At 39.0% G+C, this 26,606-nt stretch overlaps 1 protein-coding gene across 7 annotated transcripts in view; it reads right to left on the reverse strand.

Moving 5' to 3' along the window:
- Positions 1-22,082, reverse strand: part of BRWD1 (bromodomain and WD repeat domain containing 1) — a 58,809-nt gene extending 36,727 nt beyond the window's left edge. For 5 of the 7 annotated variants that reach the window (XR_013956367.1, XM_080612383.1, XM_080612387.1 and 2 more), the window contains exons 1-18: positions 21,882-22,082; positions 21,647-21,705; positions 21,431-21,460; positions 21,176-21,235; positions 17,888-18,038; positions 16,572-16,670; positions 15,833-15,993; positions 15,010-15,231; positions 12,895-12,995; positions 11,264-11,334; positions 9,937-10,037; positions 8,434-8,474; positions 7,464-7,562; positions 5,246-5,399; positions 4,439-4,573; positions 2,940-3,068; positions 979-1,204; positions 362-547 (exon numbers count right to left, since the gene is read on the reverse strand). Coding sequence is in view for 6 of the 7 variants with exons in the window: in XM_080612383.1 (XP_080468509.1) it covers positions 362-547; positions 979-1,204; positions 2,940-3,068; positions 4,439-4,573; positions 5,246-5,399; positions 7,464-7,562; positions 8,434-8,474; positions 9,937-10,037; positions 11,264-11,334; positions 12,895-12,995; positions 15,010-15,231; positions 15,833-15,993; positions 16,572-16,670; positions 17,888-18,038; positions 21,176-21,235; positions 21,431-21,460; positions 21,647-21,705; positions 21,882-21,963 (2,107 nt within the window). In the remaining variant the exon portion in view is untranslated. The remainder of the gene's footprint in view (positions 1-361; positions 548-978; positions 1,205-2,939; positions 3,069-4,438; positions 4,574-5,245; positions 5,400-7,463; positions 7,563-8,433; positions 8,475-9,936; positions 10,038-11,263; positions 11,335-12,894; positions 12,996-15,009; positions 15,232-15,832; positions 15,994-16,571; positions 16,671-17,887; positions 18,039-21,175; positions 21,236-21,430; positions 21,461-21,646; positions 21,706-21,881) is intronic. The other 2 variants (XM_080612384.1, XM_080612385.1) reach the window with 2 other exon arrangements.
- Positions 22,083-26,606: the final 4,524 nt, after the last annotated feature.

Here is a 26,606-nt window from a genome sequence, read left to right on the forward strand (position 1 = left end):
CTGTACCGTATTATTACAGACTAATACAGTAAAATATTTATTCTGCAAACTTTAGAGGAGAATAAATGTAGCTCCTATAAATGTTATTTCAGTTTTTTAAAAATACGATTAAGCATGAGGCACTTTACAAGGAATACAATTAAAAGGAAAAACTCTTTACAAGGAAAAGTAAAGCAGCTTTGTTTTGTAATTTAATCACAGGAGTAGCAGTGTTTTAATGAATAAAAAGATCTTAATCAGCTATCACTACATTAAGGGAATCTTAGTCCAGGATACAACAAAGTTAAAACCCGTTTGAAATATTTCACACAGCATAACAAAGTTATGAAAGTTACCTAAGAATTTACCAGCCAGTACTAACCTCTTCTAGGCGTTCCTTCCCCGTTTTGTGGAACACTTGAAGCAGATTCTTGATCTGCACCAATTCTTTGATCTTGTTGTAGTTGCAATTGTCTAATCATGCCATCAAGAATGCTGGGCTCCAAGCCTTGCTCATCTTGATCAACTGTCTGCTGGCCTATAACTTGTTCAACCACTTCTCCGTCACCTTGCAAGTGTAATACAAATAAAATGAATGGGTACAATTAACTGACTCCTGCAAATGATTTAATCTCATTGTCCACATCACCATGAGACATGTTCTACAACTAAACACAATGAAAACCATTCCAGATATTACTCCAATTGCTTATTCCAAATAAGACATTTACAGAGTTTACAACTTAAACACAGTTTGTTGTCGGTGCCTGCAGACAGAATTAAGACATCCATTTGAAGAATCAATTTTTTTTTTTTTCAGCTTGTTTAAAATCATATTCACTGTGAGACCTTTCAGCATCTTTAGTGAACATGATAGATAGCATATTGGAAAACAAAGGTATTTTTAGATCACCCATGTCATATCTACTCTGTTTCCATTGAGAATTACTACAGTAACTCCCACTTCTGGATTTAAGTCCTCAGTGATACTGTTCTTACTTGTTGCTACATAACCAAGTTGAGGAATCAAATGTTCATCTGCACAGTTCTCTCTTCCTGGCACCAATCTTTGATATTTTGTTGGATGAGGGTTTCCATCCACATCCACTAAGAAGGGAGGGGGCATGAGATGAGGAGCCTGTTGAGTCTGCTCATCTAGAACATAGTTGTTGGAGTCTTGAATAAGTGGCCGATAGTCAGTGTGGAAGAACATCTGATCAGGAATCTAGAAAGAAATTAAGTTTTATGTTATCCATTTGAAAAAGAGTATGCTAAAGAGCAGAGAAGAACAAGTGACAGTAAAATATCCAGAATCCCCTTAAAATTAAAAAAAAGGGCAAGTTCACAGTATGAAGAGTTACGCAGAGCTACAATTAACCTGCATGTGTGTTGCAGTACTCTCATTTTTTGCTGGTGCTTTGGCAGGCAGCAAAATGCTTTTAGAAAACAATGAACTAAGGTAACTGAAAGCAGAAGCACTGCTTTACACTTAAATATTTTACATCTCATTCTATTTTTTAAAGCCACACACACACTTAAGAAAAAGGTTTCCCTGGTTTCCATGCAAGAAAATCACTGTTTGAAGTTCATCATAAACTCTCAAAATAAAGTTCTTTCTTAATTATGCAATGTCCACCAGTAATTTTTTGCTGTAACTGAAACAGTCTGTTAAATTCACGCAGCTGAAAGAAAATGGTTACATATGTATTAGACCATAGTATCTTTGCTCCAGCAGTGATGAGCAGGATGAAAAGAGCAAGTTTCAATTTCATCATAGAATGGTTTGGGTTGGAAGGGACCTTAAAGATCATCTAGTTCCACCTCCCTGCCATGGGTAGGCACACCTTCCATTAAACCAGGTAGTTCAAAGCACCGTTCAATCTGGGTTTTTTTAAAAAAAATTCAGCACAGAATACAGAGCAAGAAAAAAAAAAAAAAAAATCTTTAAAATGCCAAACATGGAATTACTGTTGCAACTTAAGAAAGAAGAAAAGCATAGGTCAGAACTGCACTTTTAAGAGCCATTTTGAAAAAACCAAACACATGTATTTATCAAAACAAAAAAGAAACATACTGATGGATTCAAAAAAGCCATTTTTCTAACATTTCAAAATCCACAGCGTTGGAAGAATATTTATTTTTGCTTATTTTTATCAAACTACTGCAGCAAATTTGGGTTTGAATAAGGAAAGGCCTAAAGAACTGTAAATTCTACTAACTGAAATAAACCAGCAAATTATTCGTGACATACAACCAGCATGCTGTTTTGTCAATTAGGTAGTAGTGCTCACCACCTGCCAACCGATACCCAGCCCAACCCAAGCAGCGATCTGGCCCTTCCAGGTAACTTCGCCCAGTTAATATACTGCACATGACGTACTGTGGTACGGAATACCCCTTTGGCTACTCTGGGTCAGGTGTCCTGTCTCTGCTTCCTCCCATCTTTCCCTCCTCCCTGGCAGAGTATGAGACTCAGAAAGCTCTTGATCGGGGTAAACATTACTTAGCAACAACTAAAAACACTGGTGTGTTATCAGCACTGTTCTCAGACTAAGGTCAAAAACACAGCACTGCGCCAGCTACTAAGAAGGAGAAAAATGACTGCTACTGCTGAACCCAGGACAGTGATACATTTCAATCTTTAAACACCAAATTATTTTCAGAAATTAGAAATAAAAATAATTTTGAGGTTGAATAATTAACATGCAAATTAGCTGGCTGGAAGATGTATTCCAGAAAAGTTCTTGGCAGCTACTCCCAAGGGAATGTTAAGATACTGGTTGTTTCTGCGGTGCCAGGACGATATATACAAGAGAACTCAGTCATCAAGGAACCTGTTATATTTTAATCCCATACCCATACAAAACCCTTTACATATGATGTTTTAAAGGAACAGATTTACTTAATCTAATTTCAGTTAGAAGCTTAAATAAACAATTCTTATTAAAAGCTAAACTTACCTTTTCATAAGGCCTGCTACAGCCAAAACCAAATATCAGTAGATGCCCATGAGAATCTGTACATGCAAAATGCTGCCCATCTGGCGAAAATTTACAGTCAAAAACAGCACCGTGTCCCTGGCCTTCAATCTAGATTGAAGGAAAGAAACTCAAGATTTTTTTTCTGAACAAATGATAGTGCAATATCAAAAACTAATTACTTTATCAAAAGCAGTCATGCACCTCCTAAATATCTCCTTTAAAGTACAAATAATCTCATTACTTCAGTTATTTCTTTTCCCCTTGACATGCAAGCTCCTAAGTCATAGTTTTAAAAATATGCATTCAATTTTAAAAGATGTACTAACGGGTATGGAAACTCAGTATTATTGGGGAAAAAAAAAAAAAAAAAAGAAAAAAAGAGGCTTTTGGAGGTTTTTTAGCTGTTAGTATACTGTATAAAATTGCAGCTAATGTAAACTGATTTTGCTAAACCACTTTCAAGAAAAGCACAGGGAATCTTAAAGCTAAAGAACAAAATCACTTCACTATTGACTGTAACAAGAAAAAAATATTAAAAAATTAATATGAACAGTGGATCGTAACTTAAGCCTCAAAGAAAATAAACTTTATAAAGTGCTAATCATGAGTTGTCAAATGGAGTAAATGTCATGGGAGCTCTTAAGAAGAACTGCAACAATCCACTAATGCTTATGGTAATAATATTACAATTTTTAAGGCTGTCGAGAATACAAATATTTGCCCATAAGACACTTGAAATAATGGTCTAAACCAAGACCTTTCACTCTTTTAGGTAACACTTCATTTCAATTAAGGGGAACAGCTACTATGAATGAGGTGCACAAAGATCTTCCGTAACAAAGACCAGAAAAGCCCTGGTGTCACTATTCACCACACCTCACAGACCGAAGGTCAAGTCTGAAAAGCTCAGACATTGTAATAAAAAGTAAAGTCCTGTTCTGCCCCCCTACACCTCACAATCCTTGCACCTAATGGCAAATTCTTACAATTCATCTTCCTTGGCTCAGAAGCTTATTAAGACCTCCCTGACCAAATTCAACTTGGAAACCCTACAGGATAGCAGCAGTGGAAGTGAGGAATACTTTTGCAGAAGATCAGTGAACTGGCTCAGGTTAGTGTAAGGTTCAGTGAGAGGCACCTGATCCAAGGTAGAGAACAGAAGTGGCCAGCTGAGAGCAGAGAAAGGAAGCAATGTTGGCCCTTTTCTGCCACACTAAACTGTTAAAACTGGCTCTTGATCACTTTGCACCTACAGTAAGAGAACCAAGATATTCAACAGTAAAAGCTCCAGGGAAAAAAAAAAATAAAAAAAATATAAATTATGCTGGTTTGGTTTGGATTTTTTTGGATAGCTGTTTTTTGGTGTCTTTTTTACAAAATCAAGCAGTGGGTGTGTGTGGTGGTGCAATTGTTTAAACTAATATGCGAACACACTACTGTGCACTGAGAAAAGAAACGGTGCTTATAAAAGGTCTTACCATGTTAAAATAATGCTTTGTTTTTGTGCCTCTGGTAATGTCCCATATAAAGACGTTGCCGTCATGACCCGCAGACAGCATTATCCTGGAATCAAAAGGATGGGTCTCCAAGACAAATACTTCATCCGCATGCCCCTAGAATTTAAAATTGCATATCATATGCAAACACAAGGACATAAATTCACATCAACAGGATATTTACAGTAGAGTCTAAAGCACTGTACTGTCTTCTTCTCACACTCAGACTCTTGAAAAATTAGAACCCTACATGCTGCCCCCAAGAATATATGGACTTTTCCAAATTCATATTTCATCTATCTCAACTGCTACCTGTGGCACCTAAGTAGAGCATACCTCTAAGTAGTCAGAAAGACTATAATTTGAAATTTACTGATTTTCTAGATTCAAGCAGGAACTCTAGAAATATGGATATTTTGCCAAAGGACAGCAAACTATTCAATGGACAAGTGTTACTGCATAAAAAACTTATTTATTCCATTCGAGAAGCAAGTTCAACATAGAAGCTAGGAAAAGGATTGTTCAAATCCAGAAGGAAACAGCTAGTTTCGGTTATTAAAAAAAAAAAAAGCAAAACTAAATAATCTAACAAACACTATACTACTTTATCATTCATATCATTTATACTACTTTATATATATATATATATATACTTTCATATATTTATACTACTTTATCATTCATACAAAGCTTTCAAGACAAATCAGATCTAGTTACAAACTTGGTGCACACATATCATTGCAATTCTAGGAAGACCATCTACTTCAAAAAGCAAGTAAAATTACGTACCACCAAGTCATGAAGCAATTGCCCTGTACAGGAATTCCAAACTTTGAGCAGATGGTTATTCACAGCCGTAACAACATACTTATCATTTTGGTTCCAAGCTATCATGGTTACTTTAGGCTTCATAAATTTGTCTTCCTCTGAACATGTGTCACTACTTTAAAGAATCAGAGAGGATGAGATATTTTTAATTTGCCCATTTCAATCTCAAAGCACAGGAAAATAGCCTGTTTCCCCATGTTAATAATCAGACAAGGATAGGGAAGTTAAGAATTAATTTTGAAACTCTTGCCCATAAACTTCATTCTTTTTGGAGCAATCAACTATAAAGCAGATCTGGATTTCTAGCATACTTGTTTCACAGGACATGCTAACCTCTTTCCCATTTCAGACGCAAAGCAAAAAGGCTTTTTAGAGCCTTGTCTCTTTTACAATCAAAACTGCTAACATAATTTCTTTAAAAAGCTGTACTTTTTACCATCAAGAGCTTTGAAACTCTTTCAGAAGCTAACCTCTACAATAAAACATTGTCCTGGGTTCAGTAGTAGCAGTCATTTTTCTCCGTCTTAGTAGCTGGTGCAGTGCAGTATTTTTGACTTTCCGCCTGGGAACAGCACTGACAACACTGATGTTTTTAATTGTTGTTAAGTAATGTTTACTCTGACCAATGACTTTCTCAGGCTTATGCTGTCAGGGAGGAGGGGAAGTTGGGAGGAAGCAGAGACAGGGCACCTGACCCAAACTGACCGAAGAGGTATTCCATACCACAGCATATCATGCCCAGTATATAAACTGGGGGCAGTTACCCGGAAGGGTTAGATCACTGCTCGGTCAGGCTGGGTATCAGTCGGCAGGTGGTGAGTGGTTGTATTCTCTTCCCTTTTTATTTCCCTTATCATTATTATTATTGGTGGTAGCAGTAGTGGTTTTGTGTTACACCTTAGTTACTGGACTGCTCTTATCTCAACCCATGAGAGTTACATTCTTTCGATTCTCCTCTCCATCCCTCCAGGAGAGGGGGAAGGAAGGGAGGGCAGGGGAGCAAGCGAGCAGCTGTGTGGTTCCAAGTTACTGGCTGGGCTTAAACCACGACATAATATAATCTCTTTAAAAAGTTGGGACTTTTTACCATCAAAAACTTTGAAACTGTTTCAGAAGCTAATCTCTACAAAAAAACATTTTTTCTGACTCCCAACATATATATGTTAAAGATAATATTTTCTATTAACGTCAATCCATCTCCTCGTTTCTCTTCCCAAAATACATTTATAGGATGCATAACACTCCCTCTCAGCATTAGTCAACTGAAAGAACAAGCTTTCTTTGAAATACAGCTTCACACAGTATTATCTATATTCCACATCAACCAGTATCCTGTTTTAAAAAAGACACTCTAAAATTACATACAACTACAACTGTGCATATTAACCCAGAAAGATGCCAGTAAGATCTCATATTAATACCACTTAGTAAAACCACTTTATTATTTTTTTCATGGCTGTATCACAAGAAGAGCTTGCAATCACCCTTCAATCACCTCATATACCCAAGGGGTTTTTGTGTTAGCTCCCCCCTCTCATCTAATCACCCACAAATTAATTTCTGGCTGGTGTCTACAAAAGCTGACTAAGCCTTCTGTAAGTCAACCATCCTTCATGTTTATCCAGTGCCACGCAATATTCTGATTTTAATTTGGAATGAAACTTTTCAAACTGTGTGCCACCATCTTATTTCATTAATACACATTTTAACAAGTACAAAAGAATCAATTAAAATAGTTCAGCAAGATCAGTTCTTGATGAAACCCACCTATTATCCATCATGACCTCTCCAGAAAGAGGTTATGATCTACTTTATTTTTACCAATCTTAAACATGTTTCTACAGTCAGGTGTCTGACTGAAATCCAGATAGAGATCTATCACACTTTCTAGTAACTTTTTTTCCGCATAACAAAGGAAATACAATTAATTTGGCACAATGAACATTTGAAAGCTATATATATATTTATGCATTTAGTCAAGCACAGACTGAAATTAGACTTTGCACAGACTTAGCAAATTGTTAAATGACCAGAACACTCATTTCATCTTCCCCAAAGACCACACTACTTCATCTTAATATTGATGAGTTTTTCAAACTTTCTGGCTTAGTACAACAGATGAAAATGAAAAAAAAAAAAAAAGAAAAAAGAAAAAAAAAAAAGGCAACTCTTCACATACCCTGGTAATCGATCAGACATATCCAACAATATACTCCTCCATTCTGCTTGCTCAAAATGCCAGATTCGAGCTGTTCCGTCTCTACTGCCACTTATGAACCTTGAAGAAGTTTTAAAAGATTGTTAATTCATCTTCAAACGAATCTGGTTTTAAGTATATTTAATTACACACCACCACAATTTAAAACACTACAGTAGAAGATTGTTAGAACTGAAATCTTCAATTTCTGTGCAAGAGAATTCTTTGCTGTTACCAGTCCATTAACTTTTTTTCCATTAGCCCAGGAAAGAGTTTTTCTGAACTGCAGCGTTCTTGGTAACAGTTATCTGGCTTTCAAGAAAAGAAAAATCCCAATTAAAAAAAAAAAAAAAAAAAGCTGCAACTTAAGGTTACAAGTGTAAGTCTGCCCTGAAGGCTAAAATCCACATCTTCATTAGTGATAGACAAATCCGAGATCAATTTTTATTCCATTCTGTGCTGGAAAGATAGGTGAAGTTTTACAAATTAAATTTACACATTTCACCCTTACTACCCCTTTTCTCTCCCCCCCAAACAGTTGTAAAATTCTGTTAAATCAATTTCCTTAAAAATTAATAGAATGCTAGGAAAAAATGAAAAGGATTAAAACTGATTTTACATCATTTACATTGCATTGTTCCGTTTTCCATTTTGGTCAAATACTGAAAGAAGGGGGAAGAAGAGGTTTATGAAGCCACAAGTATATAGGGTATGTTAAAAACTACTCCTCTAGGTAAATAAAACCCCAGCCAGTCTAAAGACATTGCCAAACAAAGATTAACAGAAAGCTAAGAAAGGCAGCTGAAAATTGTCTTCTCCTGGATTAGTCCAAATTTCCCCTCTAAGTTTCAAGTAGAGTTTTCTTACTGGAAAACTGCAGGTGAGAACAATAATACATTTTTAATTCCAAATAATGTATTGTTTGTTCACATTTGAGCATCTTTCAACATACCTATCACCACTGTTAGAAAACTGAATGCTGTCAACTTTATCCTGTAAAAAAAATACAGTTCGTTAGAAATTCTATTTTTAAACAGAAAATATGATTTCATATTTTTTCATATTCACAAATCTGAGTTTATCAAAATCTGAAACAATGAAAAAATTGCAGACTGTATAATTTCTAAATTTTAACTGCAAGGTGAAATAAGTCCAACAAATACCAGAATTCACTAACTGCTAATGCATTTAAAATGCAAGTTTTTAAAAAAGTTCCAATTAAATATGAATGACTGACAGATAAAGTAACTGTCCATTAATAACCTGGCAGCCAATTAACTAATATTTGAGTATATATTTCTAATATCTTAAGCCAACTAAATTGAGAGGAATCTGTTGTTCCCACTCCTACTTATACTCTCCTTCAGAAATATACAATTATTTTTTTTATCACAATATGAACTACAGGAAAAGTGAATGGCACACTCAGGTATCTTCTCATCTGAAAGTCTTCTCTACATCAAAAATACATGTTGATCAAGCCTTATCACTGTGACATAAATTGTTAAAGAGAAAACATATTATGGCAAACAAAATTAAGATGGGTATTTTAAGAGCTGCCCTTGAAAGACCTGTAAGGGTCCAACGAGGTCTAAATTCTCCATAGTAAAACTAAAGATTCTTTGTGTATTGAATGCTGAAAAAAAATGACCCAACCTTCAGCACACGAACATAAGCAAAGTTTCCCTTAAGATTCCACAGCAGGGAAAGTCTGAGGTACACAAGACTAAGGTACACGAATATAAAATAGGAGCATTTTATCTGAGAATTTATTTTCCTAACAGGTATAAGTTGTATCAAGAAAGCAAGTAAAGACAGACAGCACACACTACATAAAGCACATGGGAAAATAATGCTAAACCAGCAAGCTGACTTATTATGCAGGAAGCATAAAGTAGCTTGCACAGCCACTGAAAACGTGAGTAAAGGTCAAGATGAACACAAGCAAAATTACAGAAACTCAATCCCATTTAAACACTTGATACAAAAGGTTTCAGATAATAAACACCACATTTTCAGCCTATCTACTCCCTGTATACAGCATACAATATATAGGTGGCTAAGTACACTTGCATCAGAGGGAAGCAACAGAACAAACCATCCAGTTTAGAATTAGATAAATGTATGACATCCAGTTGGAAAGACAGAATTCTAAGTATCATCTTGATACATTCCAGCCTTTTAAATGGTCATTACATTGACATGACTGGCTGAAATTCTGCATAAGTTCTAAAAATACTCAATAAAAGAACATCACTACAAACCACTAATAATATTAGTTGGCTGGACAGGGCTTTGAGCAACCTGGTATAGTGGAAGGAGTCCCTGCCCATGGCAGTGGGGTTAGAACCAGATGATCTTTCAGGTCTCTTTCAACCAAAACCATTCTGAGATTAACTTGCAACTTCAATACTGCTTGAAATAACTGATTATTAGATTTAACAATCTTACTTACAGCATGAGTTTCCAATTCAGCTATTTTCTCAGGTGTTTCATAGCCAAAAAAGTACATCCTGATGACATGGTCAGTGCTACCAGTTGCTAGAAACATACCACCTGTAAGAAAAAACATGCAATAATTAAGCAACAGCATAAGAAACTAAACACATCACCAACATTTCTCAGATGCTTGGTTTAACAAAAGTAAACTGAAGAGTTTAAAAAAAAAAAATCTTAAGAGTGTCACATTTTTAATGTTCCTTCACTGACATACAGATATGGAAGGAAGTCCCCCTCCTGCCCAAGAAAGCACTCTCAATCATAGTAGAGATAAAAAGTCACAGTCAGTGTTACAAAGTTTTAACAATATGTATCTAGAAGAATGTTGAAACATTTAACACCTCTAACTGCACACAGAAGCCATTGGTTATGGGGAATATTTCTAGTCACCAACATAACGACCTAGCTTACTCTTTCACTATAACATGTGTCTCATTTGGGGCATTTAAATTGCTTCAAAACTGGGTAGGAGTGTAAGTAAACCAGTCTAAGTACACTGGTATTTAACCATGGGGGCAGCAATATTACGAGCTGCCTACTGGCATTTGAAAGTGATGTCAAAAACAAATCAAACAAAAAAAACCTCAAAAACCCCCAAACCCAAACCAACCCAGGGCTATTCCCTGACAACACTAACAAGCTACAGCTTGATTTCTATTTTATTTCTGCAATTGCCAAGTTTGTTCTAATGTTCCTAGTGTCCAGTACCAGTAAGCCTTCCCACAAGCCATCAACATGATTAGAAAGAAAGAAGACTACAAGCCAGGAGAGAAGCACATTTATAAGTATTTTTGTGGATTCTTAAGAACGGATCTTTATGAACATCTCTGCATACAAATGGCAAAGAATCAGGATCTCCTGCTACTGGTGGTAACCACTTCCACTGCTGTTCACTGTGGTATCTTCGAGAACTAATTTTGCCCCGACGCTATACTAAGAGGTTTTTTTTAAAAAAAAACCAACAAAATTCCCAGAAAACCAAACTAAAACCTCACACCCAAACCCAGTAAAGATGAATGTAAAGTAATCAAGCACCAGGTGACTTCTGTAAAATCACCAATGGCAAATGGGAAATAGTATCACTTAGTTCAACAGCCTTCAACTGTTGGCTAAGGCAAGTAACATTATGTAATGTCATAGGCTAACAGTACACATATATACAATTGCTTACTACACAGCTGCTGGTTTTCTGTATTTTAAAGCTGTCACCATCAGAGTATTACAACTGCTTATGGGGAAAGACAATAAATCACAATGCTAAACTCAAACTGTATGTGACTTACCTACACTGAATGAAGAGCAAAGCATCTGAACACCTGGTCTAGGTTTCTCTGTGAATTTCACCGGCCGATTGCTTAAAAAGAAAAGATGTTTGAAACAGGACAAAATAAAGGTATGCTTCTTCAAACATCTACATAACAGGTACTTCTTAAATACATGCACTAACTTCCGTAAATCTTGTGCAGGAGGATAAGCAGTAAGGTTTACTTTTCAAAACTAGTGTACACACATACACAAATGGTATTTGAAGTCCATACAGCTTATGACATTTTCTGCAAGATGCTATTACCTTGCAAGGATAACATGACATGACAAAGAAGGTTTATTCTCACTCATCTTTTGGCAAGTATGATTTACACCCCGCACAACATATCCATGAAGTACTGAACTCTTGACCTCAAATTACAATCAATAAATAGTACATTAAATAAGGCCTACCAAATAGCATAACTGCAGAACACTGTGCATAATCGTAACATTTTATAAAGTAAATAAAAGTTTGCAGCAAAGTGCACATGATGATTTAAAAGACTGGTTTCTTGTTCTGTAAGTCACGTACAAACTCTTCCAGTTGACATGGCCATAATCTCACAGAAAGTAGATAATACGAAATACATTGAGGAGAAATCCATCAAACTGTGCCACTTACAAACATGTTTTTTTGTTGTTTTTTTTTTTAACAAAAGCGGTTTGTTGTTTTTTTTTTTACAAAAGTTTGGGTTTTTTTTGTTTTTTTTTGTTTTTTTTTTTATCAAAGGAAATATTGACACCTTCAGTTAAAGAACATTTCTTTGTTTCAATGATACACAGTACAGAGATTCAATCCTAAGAACGCTGCTTTGAGACCTAGCAATGCTAAATTCAAGTCCATGCTTAAACTACTTTAAACAATGTTTACATCTCTTAAAGGCCTCTAAATTAATTTTAGGAGAATAATTAAGGATCCAGTTTAAACACACTTCTCCTACAACTTACAGCCCTAAAAGATTCTTCATATGAAGCTATGCCTTTGATAGTTTTTGCTGCAATTCAACTACCTTAAGATCACAAGTAGGAATTAAAAGGCAAAACAACTGTCTGCTTTCTAAAGTACTGAATTTTTTTTAATTTTTATAGCTGCTTTAATGTAAAATGGATAATTTTATACCAACTACCATCATATGGCACAATACTAGATAAACACTGATCATCCCAGATCTCTTTTTTCTGGTAATAATCTAATTGTTTATTTGTACAAATAACCAGCAATCACATACAGAGCATTAAAACCTACCCTGAACATACTCTGCATGCAAGTTCTTTAAAAGACATCCTAAAACTACACAACTGTTGAAACCTCAACACAAACAAAAAGCTTTATTATGCTGTCCCAACATATTTATGTTTGCAGCAATCTAGTTGTTCTATATACACTTTCAGTGTAGCAAGAAATTTATTTCCCAACTAACCTCCCAGGACAACAGAAGAACATAAATTTGTACAGTTAGCAATGGTGCTTTAAAATAGTTACATAATAGATTACTTTCACAACATCTTTATTATCACAACAAAAACTTCTTTTTAGCTAGTTAAAAGCAACTGACTTAATAGAATATAGCATGGAACAGATTTAATCAGCAATCCATTTACATACTTGAATTTCATTGAATCTGTATCCCATTGCCAAAAGCAAACAGTTCCATCTGCACCAGTAGAGACCATGTATCGCAAGGAGCCTTTCACCATTGGACTAAACTAAAGAGAAGAAAGTCAAGTCAGACACATACAAAAAAGGTATCTACAAACCGTTCATAAGCTTCTAAAAAACTTAATGTAAAACCATGATTTACTTTGAATTTTCCAACTAAAACTCCTAAAGCAGTTGTTGATAACTTATTTTAAATGTTTACAAAAGAACATCTCCTATATTTTAAAATAAGTTGTGGTCTATGTTTCAATTATTGCATTATATAAAACCAATTTATTCATTGCTTTGAGGTCTTAACTAACCACATTTGTTCACTAAAAATTTTGTCAATGACTTTAGTAATGAGTAGAGCAGACTGGAATTAAAAAAAAAAAGGAAGGTAGTTTCACTAGACAGGCTTATTTTTTAAACTCTGTAATAAAGCAGAGCTTCAGTTGTGAGACAGTCCAAGTAAGCGTAACCCAGCATCACAAATGAATTTATAGGACGTCCTCACACATACTTGTTTAAGACATGGATTTTTGGTATGCATAGAACTACTCCTCAGAAAACTTCAGAAGTTCTTTAAACTTCAGAAGTTTAAAGACCTCAAGTTACACAAGATGATTTAAATTGTTCATCCATTGCTACTACTACTGTTGGAAAGGGACATATAAATTGCATATACTGCAATTACAGCACTGGGACATCTAGTCTAGGCCATGCTTTGCCAAGAAAGTTGGACCAGATGAGCCTTGAGGTCCCTTCCAACCTTGGATTCTATGACAAGACACTTAAATAGAAGAAATCCACTACACTACAATAAAATAAACACCATGAATAAGTTCTTTCCCATTAAAAAACCCCAAAGAAACAGGAAAAAGAAATACAATGAATGCCACAGAAACTCTGCAAATACGACAATTACTTTGAGAGGCAGCATTTTTGAGAAAACATCAAAATTATTTTCTGCACTGAACTTCGTAAGTTGGCAGGCAGCCACTTCACCCCTCAACATCAGCCTGTTTGTCTCACTGGGTAACACAACAAATCTGGATAACGAGCTACTTATGCGTTGATGTGTTAAATAAGGAATTACAAAGGCCAAACCAAGACTGAATCCAAAGGACTACCAATAGCTCATAAAGCATCATAACACCTTCAAATTTACACGGAATACTACACTGAACATCTTTGCACTTTTGAAATAACTCACATTTTTGAGATTAAAAGAAATACCCATATCACAGAAGTTGTGAGTCACATACAGGATCCAAACACTCACCCACATAAACCAGTATATCATGTCTCCAGCAACAGACACAAGGAAGACTTGTGTCTATTTCCCAGAAATTCTCTTTAGTTCCAACAGCCCAAATATTAGAGGTAGTGATCTTTTTTAACTGAAGAAGGATTCCTGTCATTATTTTCAGTTAAGTACTCAGGAATTCCAGGGGGTAGGGAACTGGGGTTTTTTTGTGTAGGTTTCTCTTGTGGTTTTGACTGATTGTTGACATTAGTGTTTAAATGTTCACATTTTAATATTCCCCAAGAAATAATTTCAGTCATGTGAAAACCATAGTGACAGGCACAGTGAAAGTTCATTGCACTTAGACATGAAAAAGTAAGATGGACACTTGGCAAGTTACTTCTCCACATAGTAACAGCAATCACAAAGTACTTTTCTCCACAAACAGAAAATGAGGCACTAATCTTTCTTTACAAGAAGTTGTAAAACAAATATGGAAGGTTCTGTTGGTGTAGAGCATTCCTGTAACTATGTTTCTGAATTGCAATAAGCAACCAAGGAACTGGTTATTTCTAACCAACATGACAGCTACCTAACCATAGGGTGTCCCATTAATCTAAATCCTACTACTAAAGCAGACTCTTTAACTTTTCAAATCCGGTGCAACAGTATTTTCCTCCCCTCCCCCCCAAATTATTCCTCATCTTCTACTATTTGACTAAAATACCTTTAAACTTTCCAGACCATGCTGTCATGTGATCATGCTGTCATGCGAATCCATTTACACTATTTGTGCTCCAATATGTAGACAACTACAAATACCCAAAACCTACCTGTAATGAGGTAATGGACCCTGTGTGCCCATGGAGGACAGCAACTGGTGCACAAGTTCTAAGACACCACACTCTGATCATTTTATCACAGCTTCCAGCTGCAATCATAGTGTTTTCATAATTGACAGCCATATCAGAAATCTCTGCTGAATGTCCTCGTAAAGTGGCAAATAACCTGCCATTATGAGTTGACCAGATCTTCACCAAACAGTCATCTGAGCCCTAGAAAGAAACAGTTATTACACTCAGAAAGACTTTTCAAAGACACTCAGGATAAAAGTTTTAGGTTTCCCTTAAAGAACCTAACTATATTTTTCCACAGCTTGGTAAATTATACTTCTATGTAAAACTACGTATGAGCTTAAAGAAATGTCAAAATGCTTACTTATAGTTCAGAATTACAGTGCAATCACCACAGATATACACTACATAATGCAAAAAGTCTGGAATAAGTTTGAGGGAATTCCTTACATGAAGGGGCCAATGAAAGTACCGCTCTGCAAAATCCACCTTTCCTCTGCCCCTTCATAAAGAACATGAAACATGCTTAACATCGAGCTACATCACTGAATAAAGCTCCTTCATCAACGCCAACACCTGACCAGATATTACATACCCCATTTCTTACATGCTTCCAACTTTACAATTTACATCAAATTACATCAAATTGTTCTACTTCAGCACAGCAATGGAGCTCATTGGCTATGTTTTAGCACTCCTGATATCAACCTCCAGAAGTTTTAGCATAACACGCATTTCAAAATTCTTTTCCTTGTATCCATCTAGAGCTATAATCAGATTTGGATCTATTTCATGAACTTACAGTAAATATTCTGTGTCCAGTCCTATCGAATGCAACACAATATACAGAAGAAAGATGGCCAAGAATCCGTCTGTGCATCTTGACATGCTGATACATACTTCCTGGAAATGAAGTACTGAACTTTGCATATCCAGTTAATTGTTTTGCTCGATGTACTTCCACTAGAACACAAAGAAATCAAAGAATAAATGTACTGATATTTAAAACAGGTCTATTCTAAAACAGGATTTTATTTAACTTGCACTACTACTTAGTGACTTACTAGAAGTGACTTTCAGAATTTATAAAGTAACATTTTTTTGTATTTGGAATTTTTTCTATGCATAAAACCAAGACGGTATTTTAAACTTGTTCCAATAAAAAAAGTAAAATCGAAACAGTCCCTAAAAAAGAAGTGCTAAGTGTTATCTTTATTTTCCCATGGCTCTCTAAAGCCTCCATACCTTAAACCATACAAGAGATCTTCTATTCAAAGAAGGACTTCTGACTCCTGTAGGTTTAGCTACTTAAATACAGCGGCTTTAAAAAAAAAAAAAAGTCATCTAGAGGCCATCGTCTCCCTAGTGCTGTGAGCTGAGGTTTGTACCCAATACATAACTCCAGTGAAGTCACAGGAAGTTCTCCAGATGAGCCTCCAGATCCAGCTCTGAGGTGCAGTTTTCAGCATCACAGCAAGGCCAGTCTCAAGACACACATTGTGTGTTCATGGCAGCAGTGGTGAGTGTTGCAAAGAGCTTACCAAGATTTGGTGGTGTGCCATAGTTCACAGGAAATTCAGGAGGTCTTCCTCTACGAAGAGCAGCAAATGCAGAGCCCTTCCAAACTGTGTTCCTGCAATCTTTAAAACCAATTGTACATGTTTAAAACAAAAACATAAGTACATGTTTAAATGCCAAAAGACGGTAAACAACATACCTATAGGTAGTCTCAAACACAGTACTAAAACAACTGAAAAACCAGGAACACCAAATGCTCCAAAACTTTACAGTGTTAGCATCAGAGAAAATTCCACTCAGTACGGTAACAGAAGGAAAAAAAAACCCAATACAATCAACCAGCAATCTTTGAAACCACTCCTAAGTGGAGATGTCCCTGCAGCTCACATAACACAAAGCTAGCCTTTCAAAGGAATTTTTCCTACTCATCCCCAGTGCAAAGCATTTAAGATTTTTGACATTTTAATGCATATTTGTTCATAAGTATTTATTGAATGTTTATTAGTATGAAATTATTTAACTAGATGAACTCAAGAGCTCTCTTTCATCTGACAGTTCCGTGATTCTTAAAAAAAATACCCACACTGACAACTACTTTGATACCCTCACACTGAAATAATTGTTCTATCCTGATTTTCAGGATAGAGGAGTCACTGTCATTCAGTGTGCATCCTTTAAAGCAGTTAGGACAGTTAACTGAAAATGCAACAGTACCCCACAAATCAGTGACACATCATAGCATCTAGTTACCCAGCAGAACTTCAGACAAACACATGAACTTCCCAGAAACAAGGAGGTAAGTCTAAAGCTAAAATCTACTCTATCAACATTTGTGCTTATGCACTGCCAAACATTCCCTTTAAGTTACGGGCGAGGACTCTCTTCCTCCTTATCTAGAGAATTCACAAATACTAATTTTGATGCTATTTGCATTAACCACAAAAATTTTCAGAAAGCTGGTGTTAACTGTCTCACATTTGCACTGAACTAAATACAACAGCTGCTGCATTCAGAACCATCATGGGCCAATATACCACTGGGAATATGTTACAGAAACAGCACCTGTGTCCTGATGATTCATTTATTGCAGTAACACTGAGAACTAGCCATGTTCCGCAGGCTCAGCACTCAGAATAACAATAACTCTTGTGATGCAACTTAAAACCATCTCTTCGTAACAGCCAATATATAGTTTATACATAAAATTCTGGTGTTTAAAAACAGTACTGAAATGGGGGGCCAATTCTGGTGAAAACTTACTCCTTTTAAAAATTCCAAGTCTTCACCATATACTTATGAAAACATATCATACCCCTATCAAATAACAAACAGACCATACCTTTCGCTGTACGTAACAATGACTGTCTCCCTGCACCAAGCAAGGAATTCACTCTAGAAATGCTGGGTGGTATTTCCTTATCCAATATAGGGCCAATACGCTTGCAAATTTGTAACAAATGGTCTGGAGCCACATGTTTGTTGGACAGCACCTGGCAGAAATAAAAGTTTAAATATATATATGTGTATGTATATATATGGTACATCCAGAACAGATGACTCTAAAAACTTCAATATTAGTATAATAAATATTGTTTAACTTGCAAAACAAAATCAATTCTGCTAAGCTCTGATCTAGTAAATTCAGCCAGCACTCTCCAAGAATGGAAGAGCTATAGTAAAAATAATTCCAGTAAACTCACTGCTTTTTAGTATTTTACTACTGAGAGCTTGCAATATTCACATGTACAGCACCCATTCATGCAGGACCCCACACTAAGTGTCTTTGCCCCATTCACCCAATTATTAAAATACAAAAAATAAAATTCAAACCTTCATAACTCAAGATCATGGAAAATTTTGTTGCAATCAAGAATGAGAATTTATGCAACTAGTAAGTACTTCAGTCACACAGTACTTGTTCAGTAAACTGCAGCCCAGTAGGCTTGAGTACAATCTCTCTGGAAACAGTGTCCTTGAAGAGACAGTACTACACAGCCTAAGACTGCCCTACTTCCTTAAGCCAAAAGGATCAAAACAGTCATACACCCATACAGGAAGGACCTCATACTACCTACATCTATCAGTTTAAAAAAATACATACACACTCTGATGTTTCAGTCAAGAACAGATGTAACTGGGTTTTGATTATTTTTCCCCATTTACATTCTGGGAATTCAGTGAAAAATAATCCTTATCTAAATATAAAGTCAATCACAATACTGCAGAACTTAAATATGTGAAGTAGCTTTTACACAGACTTGAGTAAACCAAATCATCAGAATCATAAATTTAAGCTACTGGGGAGGCCTGAATCAGCAGGCACAAACTGCCCCATGTTTACTCCGCTCTCTGATCTTGCCACATCAAAACCAGTTGGAACCAGAAGCCCCACTGCTACTTCAGTAGCCAGACCATTCCCAGCCAATATGTCCAAGAAAGGCAGTAGGCCACACCAACACAGGTATGTGGCCTCTTGCCCATGTAGCTCAGAACACAAGCAGAACTAACTCGTGGTTATGATGCTATTCCCTTAGCCTAAGAACAGAACTTGGATGAGGGAAATCCTGACAAGGCTGATCTCGTCATCAGAACAGTGGGAATAAAAATACCACATGCTGTCATGTAACAAAAAGTTGCTCAAATGTACACTGAGTATGGAGAAAGTACAATTTAAGCCACAGCCTATTATTTGCTTTGATATTAAAAATCCAAGTAAGGTATAAAATCTGTGGGGGTATTGGATGTATTGCTGGTGGAGTGCAGAGGTGGCAATATCAGTAAAATAGTTAACATTACCATACAGCTCATCAGATATTTGGTTGATTATGAGGAATACATTTGGTAGTCCAAAAGATTACAAAATGCACTTTTTCATCATATGTTTATAATTTTTGCCTCTTGAATTGGTACAGAGCAGTACCAGCCACAACATTCAGGGCAGAAAGCTCAGCATACTTTATGCCAAGCATTATAAACCATTTTGTTTGTATGCTATTATTGGGAACTATATATTCCAAAAGCAATCCCTGATGGAAGCATGCATACAAAAACCTTGCAATTCATTTCCTTTTTAAGTAGTTTTCCTCAGATTTTGAAAGGACCAGGCATTTTGAAGTCCTGCTCCAATTCCATGATGACCAAAGAGGAAAATAAATAATTGCACCATATGATTGCATTTGTCTGTGGTCTCTGCAAATTCAGAGTGAGACCATTGAGGCAACAAGCAGTGCCCAAAGACCCTCAAAAGAAGAAACTAAAACCTTCACAAGATTAATTTAATATTGTGAAATACTATTACCCTGTGTAGAGATTTGTTTTAAATTTTGTAGGGAAAAAAGGTAGAACAACCATTAGTATTTTTAACACATTAAAGAATTAATGTGACAACTGTACATGTATAATAAACACAGTTAAAAAAACCTGTAGCGAAGTCAAAAGAATTCACGACATCTCCCAACACCATCACTTTTTTTGCCAAAAGAAATACAACCAACAAACATAAAACCATCCAAACAATCCTTTTTAAACTTAATAGTACTTTTAATGTTTGCTAAATTCAAGTCAGAGCTTGAAAGTATTCCTGTTTAGCAAGACTAGGCTTTTCAGTGAGTTAAAGCATTAATCTAAAACCTCATTTGCTCAACTGACCACACTGACAAGTAGAAGAAGTAGAACCCAGTTTATCATTTTAAGCAGCATTTAAATAATTAAATGCTTTAAGCAAAATTTTCTTTCTTCCCTATGCAAACACGATTCCGAGATGTTCAAGAGCTACACAAGAGGAACAAGGGGATTTACCTATAACATTACACAAGCTGATGGTAAGGGGGAAGTCAGTCAATCAACCTGGAATGCCTGAATCTTAAGGGGAAAAAGGCAAAAATAAGCATCTGTTTAAAGGAAACAAGATCACCTCCAATAAAGCAGGATAAAGCTACACTTGGCAGGCATCATCAGGCCATCACTTCACAAGATTCAACTATCAAACATACTCTGCCACTTAAGAACCAGTAAAATAAAACACCAAGAGAAAGACAGCTTTCCATTCTGAAATGGATATAAGTTAAAACACTTGGAGCAAACATCAGCCGTAGAAGGCATAAAGTACATGCTGTTGAGAGATCACTTGTATCTTCCTAGTATTCACGAACAAAGCTATGACCAGTGAGTAGGCAGAGATAAAAAGCATACTCATAGGCACCAGAGCTGCCAAACCTTGATTTCTGAACAGCGATTTTGTTTCCTAATCTGTTGAAGGGGACTGCTGAAGCCAAACAGAAAATAAATACCGTCAAATCAAAACGCACTTAACAAACTCACTGGTGAAGCTCTGAAATGAAACCTTGCTTCAGATTGGTTCTTCCCTGTATGTAGGCAGTGGCATGTACAAAAGCACAACGCCAAGCTCCACCTCTGCTATGTAAACAATATCCCCAATTTAAACCACCACTTGTGTTTTTGTTAGTCTAACGTAAAGAAATTAAAGGCCCTTTTAAAAATATTTATAATGTCTTAGCAGAGCCTGAATTAAACTGGAACGTAAAGTTTTCGGCCTACTTTTCAAGGAAAAGGGTCTAACAACGTTATCATCCTAATTAAAAGTTCAAAAAGAAAAAAAAAATCTCACCAATTCTTCATAACTTCTATAATGCTCATTTCCTTGCCAATCCAACCTTTTAGGAAGCAACTAAATGGAGAAGGAGGAAAAAAAAAAAAAAAAGTGAGTGGTTAAAAGGGAAGAAGGGAGATATCACATCCAAAACAATGCGTGTTGAGGCGGAAAAGTTGAGACAGTAGAGTGGAAGAAACTTGAATGACTCGTAAAGTAAGGGAAACTTTTGACTACAGCGAGAGAGATTATTTCATCAGAGCCCACACAGACCTGGTGCTGCTCCAGCTCCTGCACCAGCACCTGCAGAAAAAGGGAAAAAAACACTGATTTAGGGACGAGCAAGCCTCCGGCTTCTCAAGGACTGAGGAGGGGCAGCGGGGGGGGAGGGTCTGTTCACAGCTCCCCTTCGATGCTGCCTGCGGCAGCGAGCGGCCGAGGGGTCCCAGCCCGTGAGCCCTGGTGAGTGTACGGCGCCCCTGTACTCACCTTCAGCGCCCTCCTGCAGGGCCCGGTGGTCAGGAAACGAGCTATGAGGAAATAGAGCTCTGCAAAAGACACGGGGAGAGACGGGGGGTGAGGCCGGGGCTGGGGGGGGGGGAGGGGGGAGCCCCCGGGGTGACTGTAATTCATAATCACGGTCAGGAAGATGGCGGCAGGGAGCGGCGGCACCGGCAGTAGCTCTCGCCCTGGCCCGCGGCCGCTCGCGCCCCGCCGGTTTTACCTGATTCAATGAGCGGCAGGGACACGCCGCCGCCACCGCCGACGCCGCCGCCGGAGTTGGAAGAGGCCGGGGGCTCGGCCATGGCGGCTCCGGCCCCAGCGGCTGCCGCACGCTTGCTCTGTACAGTCGCTGCTGGCGGCGGCCGTTGCTGCCCGGGCAGGGCTTAGGGCTCAGTCAGCGCCTGGCGCGGGCAGGGCCCGGCTCGGCATAGTCCTGTCAGCGCCGCCCCTCCCCCACCGCCAACCGCCCCCCCTCCTCCTCCTCCTCCTCCTTCTCCTCTGTGCTCTCTCCTCTCCTCTCCCCTCCCCTCTCCTCTCCTCCGCGCGCGGGAGCGAGCCTCCCCCGCCGGACGTCGCGCTCGCGCTCCGGCTGCTCTCCCCTCCCCGCCCCCCTTCTTAGTACAGCCTTTACGCCGCCGCCATCGCCGCCGCGCAACCAGCCACGGCGCCGCCGCCGCCGCTGACACCTGCGCCGGGCACGCCCGGAGGAGGGCGGGAGCGAAAGGGGGGGGGGGGGGGGGCGGAGAAAAAGTAGTCCCTTTCCTGGGAGCGCGGGGAGCGGCACGCGGCTGGACGGCGGGGTTGCGCGTGTGCCCGCGGAACACGTGCGAGGAAGAGAGGACGGGGGAGGAAGGGAGAAGCAGCCCCGCGAGAGAAGGAGAGGCGCGGGCGCGGAAGGATTGCGCGAGCAAGGGGCTGGTGACGGAGCGCGCAGGCGGGCGGGGCCGCTGTGAGGTGGGGGGTGGTGGCACGGGGTGCTTCAGGGTGCGCGCGGAGCGGCGGTTGAGGTTGCGTTGAGGGTCGGGAGAGTGGAAGCACCGTGGCGAGGCGGCGCGAACCCCGCCGCTGCTGCTGCCGGTCGCGACAGGGACCGGCCGTGTCGGTACCGGTAGAGATAGGTTGCGGCCGGCTTCGGGGCCCAGATCGCCTCCTGAGAGCCCGTTACCGTGCTCATTCCCGGGCGTGCCCCAGGTCGGCAGAGAGCTGGGCGCAGCGGTGTGCGCTTCCCGGCTCGGGCGTCTGGCGGTACGAGCGCGTTTGGAACCACCGCATCGCCAAATGTTTTTACACGGCATGGGTTGTGCTTCGGCTCCTGTCCGCTCCTTGAGGCGGATCTCCTGACTCCACCTGCCTGTATCACTGAAGCTCCGTGGGTGCGATGCTCGGGGGCACCGCGGTTCCCCTAAACCTCACTTCAGTGCCTCCCGGAGAAGGGATCGTGTCTCTGCCGTCGCCTTTCCGAAACCAGCGGCTTTGCCCGAGTGCCTCCCCATAACCCCGGCTCTGCAAACTGGTGCCAGCAGCGCCTCCACCCCACCCTGCCTTTGGGAGCCTATTTATAGGGTTCTTTTTAACTTCTTGCAGTTGCTTCTCACCTCTGCCCAGCATGAATTCTAATGTAAATGTAGCGCTAGCTATGCTCTTGCTGCGTTTCACATCCAAGCCCGCCTTTTGTTTTTCCCATTCTCCACCTGTGGTGGCTTAGTATGCATCTTTAGAACCCTTGAAGTATTTTTATGGATCATTGTAGAAAGAGGTGTGTAATTTATTAATCTCTCAACCTTCGATGTGCTTTCAGCTTCTGACACACAGCTTTTTTGCACGTGAGGAGCAGGCCCAGCAGTGGGCAGTTGTCCCAGAGACATCCCAGAAGGCAGAGTCCTGCCCTGCTTCCTGATGCGATAGCACACAGGTCAGGTACAAACAAACAAAAAGCCCACCAAAACCCAGCATTCTGTCCTTTTAAAACCTTTCTTTAAACGAGATCCACACTTTTCTGCTTCCAGTATTGTTGCAAGCTTCAGCCACATCATTCTTAAAGGCTGCCTGTGTTCCTGTAGATCTCACGGCCAGACAAATGTGTGTTCATCAGCTAAACTTGGATGCACTTCAGCATCCTGGCTATGTTTGTGTTTTAAGGAGCTGCGATCTAGTTGACCTAGAAAACGAATTCCAGAGTGGTGCAGTGTGACCACATATAACATGGCACACTCTGAACCAGAACAGTAATAGCAGTGTGCAAATACAATGAAGGAAGTTTAAGGAAACATATTTTGTTCTCTTCACATTGTATTTGGAAATGGAGGTTCTCCATTACATATGTATTCCACAGTGCTGTATGTAAATCTGCATTAGCTGCCACTCTGTCCCTTAGTTGCTGTTGTGGTTTAGACCCAGCTGGTAACTCAGCACCACACAGCCATTTGCTCACTCCCTCCCCCCCTTCTCCAGGCAGGATGGGGAGAAAGAATGTAAACCCCACAGGTTGAGATAAGAACAAGCCAATAACTAAAATAAAGAAAAATATAGTCATAATAGAAAGAATACCAATAATAATGGGAAACGAGAAGAAATGAAAGCTCAGAAAACATAAGCGATGCACAATTGCTCGTCACCCACTGACTAGTACTCAACCTGATTATATCAGCGATCCATCCCTTCTCGATAATTCTTCCCAGTTTATGTACTGGCCATGATGTGCTACAGTATGGAATACCTCTTTGGCTACTCTGGGTCAGGTGTCCTGCCTCTGCCCCTCCTCACTGGCAGAGCATGAGAAGCTGCAAAGTCCTTGATCTGGGTAAGTGCTACTTAGCAAAAACTAAAACATCACTGTGTTATCAGCATTGTTCCCAGACTAAAGCCAAAACACAGAACTGCAACAGCTACTAGGAAGGAGAAAAATAACTGTTGAAGCTGCAACCAGGACAGTTGCTCAGAGCAAATGTATCTGGTATCCTTCAGGAAATAATGCCTTTTTTAGAGCATGCCTGTGGAAATTACTGTTTTCCACTCCAATTCTCCACAAGCAGAACTGACACCTAGTGCTGATATACACAATTCCTCGTTTTCCCAGTAGCCAAACTGGTGGGTTTTTTATGGCTACATGTTGGCCTTTCACACTACAGTATCTGTCTACTGCAAAATCAATTAAAATTCATAGCTGATTCACCCACATATTTACTAGACATGCTTTATGCAATTAGGAAAGCCTGTTTCAGTCTTGACCCCATCAAGTGGGTTGTGCTGCCCAGAATAGACGTAGGGCTCCTGTGCTCCTGATGGAACATCTGTTCTTCCCTTCTTCCAGCATGAAAATGCCTCTGTCATGAGAGAGCAAGTGTCACGGATTTACCCTTGCTAAGCCCTTTCACTTCTATAATTAAGAAGTAACTTTTTGTCCCCAAGACGACAAAAAATAGGAAGCAGTTACAACAGATACGCAGATACAAAGATAAGTAAGACAGTGGATCACACACGTCTGAGAGAAGATGTTGAAAGTCGACAGGATCTCGACATCAGACTCAAAACATGACAATCGGGCACACTGTAAAATGAAGTAAGAGGTTATTTCAGGGTATTTACCTGCAAGTTTATCAGTCATTTAACTGGGGTTTTTCACTTGCTAAAAACAGAAAGAATGTCATGTAGCTATGTTATGCTACTACTAAATTAAACCAACAAATAAGATAACTGGAGGGGCTGGGGGGAAGGGCAGGGGATTAGAAAAAGTGCCAAAAAGTTTTTTGAATATCCAAGAACTCAAACCCACTGCCAAAGCCAGGTGCTCTCTGCTAGGAACACAGCTGTGCTGGAAACGGACCAGAAGTGTACTGGGGTCCAGTGCTAAAGAAAAGTTGAACACTGTTTAAACATTCAAGGGTAGAAAGGGTAAAATGTTTTCTTGAATTTAAGTGTGGTTTAAGAAAATAAGTGAAGAGGTAAAACTAGTGTTTTTTAGAAGTAATGAGAATTTGAAAAATGGCACAAAAAATGGAAAGGAAGCAAATAGCTGTGCTTGCAGGTGCTGCTTAAGAGCATACACAAGTTCTCAGTCAAGGGGAAAAAAAAGAAACAGTTACTTTTTGATCTTGACTCCTCCCAAGATAAGGTTGGCAGCTGTCTGACTGACATTAAATAAACTGGTAGGCTAAAAACATGTGACTACCTGCTGCAACTCAGCAAAATAACAGGAAGTGGGAAAAGCACAACCCCCCCCAAAACAAGAAACCCCACACAAAAACAAACAAAAAAATCCACAACCAAACAAACAAAATAACCACACACAAAAAAAAAATCCAGAACAAACCAGCCCTGCACTCCATGAGAGAACTGAAGTAATGCTGTACCAGGTTTGAGTTTTTAAGTAATGTATACTTAATCCTATAGAATCACAGAATGGCTTGGGTTGGAAAGCACCTAAAGATCATGTAGTTCCAACCCCCTTGCCATGACTAGACCCTGTCGCTCAAGGCTCTGTCCAGCCTGGCCTTGAACACTGCCAGGGGTGGAGCATTTTCCACTTCTTTGGGCAACCTGTTCCAGTGCCTCACCACCCTCACAGTAAAGAGCTTCTTCTTTATATCTAACCTGAACTTCCCCTGGTTTAGTGTGAACCCATTTCCCTTTGTCCTACGCCCCCTTCTGATGAAAGGCTCTTACATCTTCAACAAAATTGATACAAGTTTTTGAAATACAGCAAGGAAGAATCAGGCCAGTTGTGTTACTACATGAATTAGTTACATTTGAAACAATGCTTTGCCAACCTGCGGCCTTACATAGCAGGTAACAGCTGTTGTGTTCTAATTTTTGTATTTTTTTAGGTAACAGAAGCAGCACTAGGCTTTCAAAGCACAACTCCCCATATTAAGCCTGCAACTACTGTTTCCTACTTGCTACTCACTCCCTGCATTACCACCTACCTCTTGAAAAGTACATTTTTAAT

Source organism: Psittacula echo, assembly GCF_963264785.1.
Source record: "Psittacula echo genome assembly, chromosome: 3".
NCBI classification, from domain to species: domain Eukaryota; kingdom Metazoa; phylum Chordata; class Aves; order Psittaciformes; family Psittacidae; genus Psittacula; species Psittacula echo.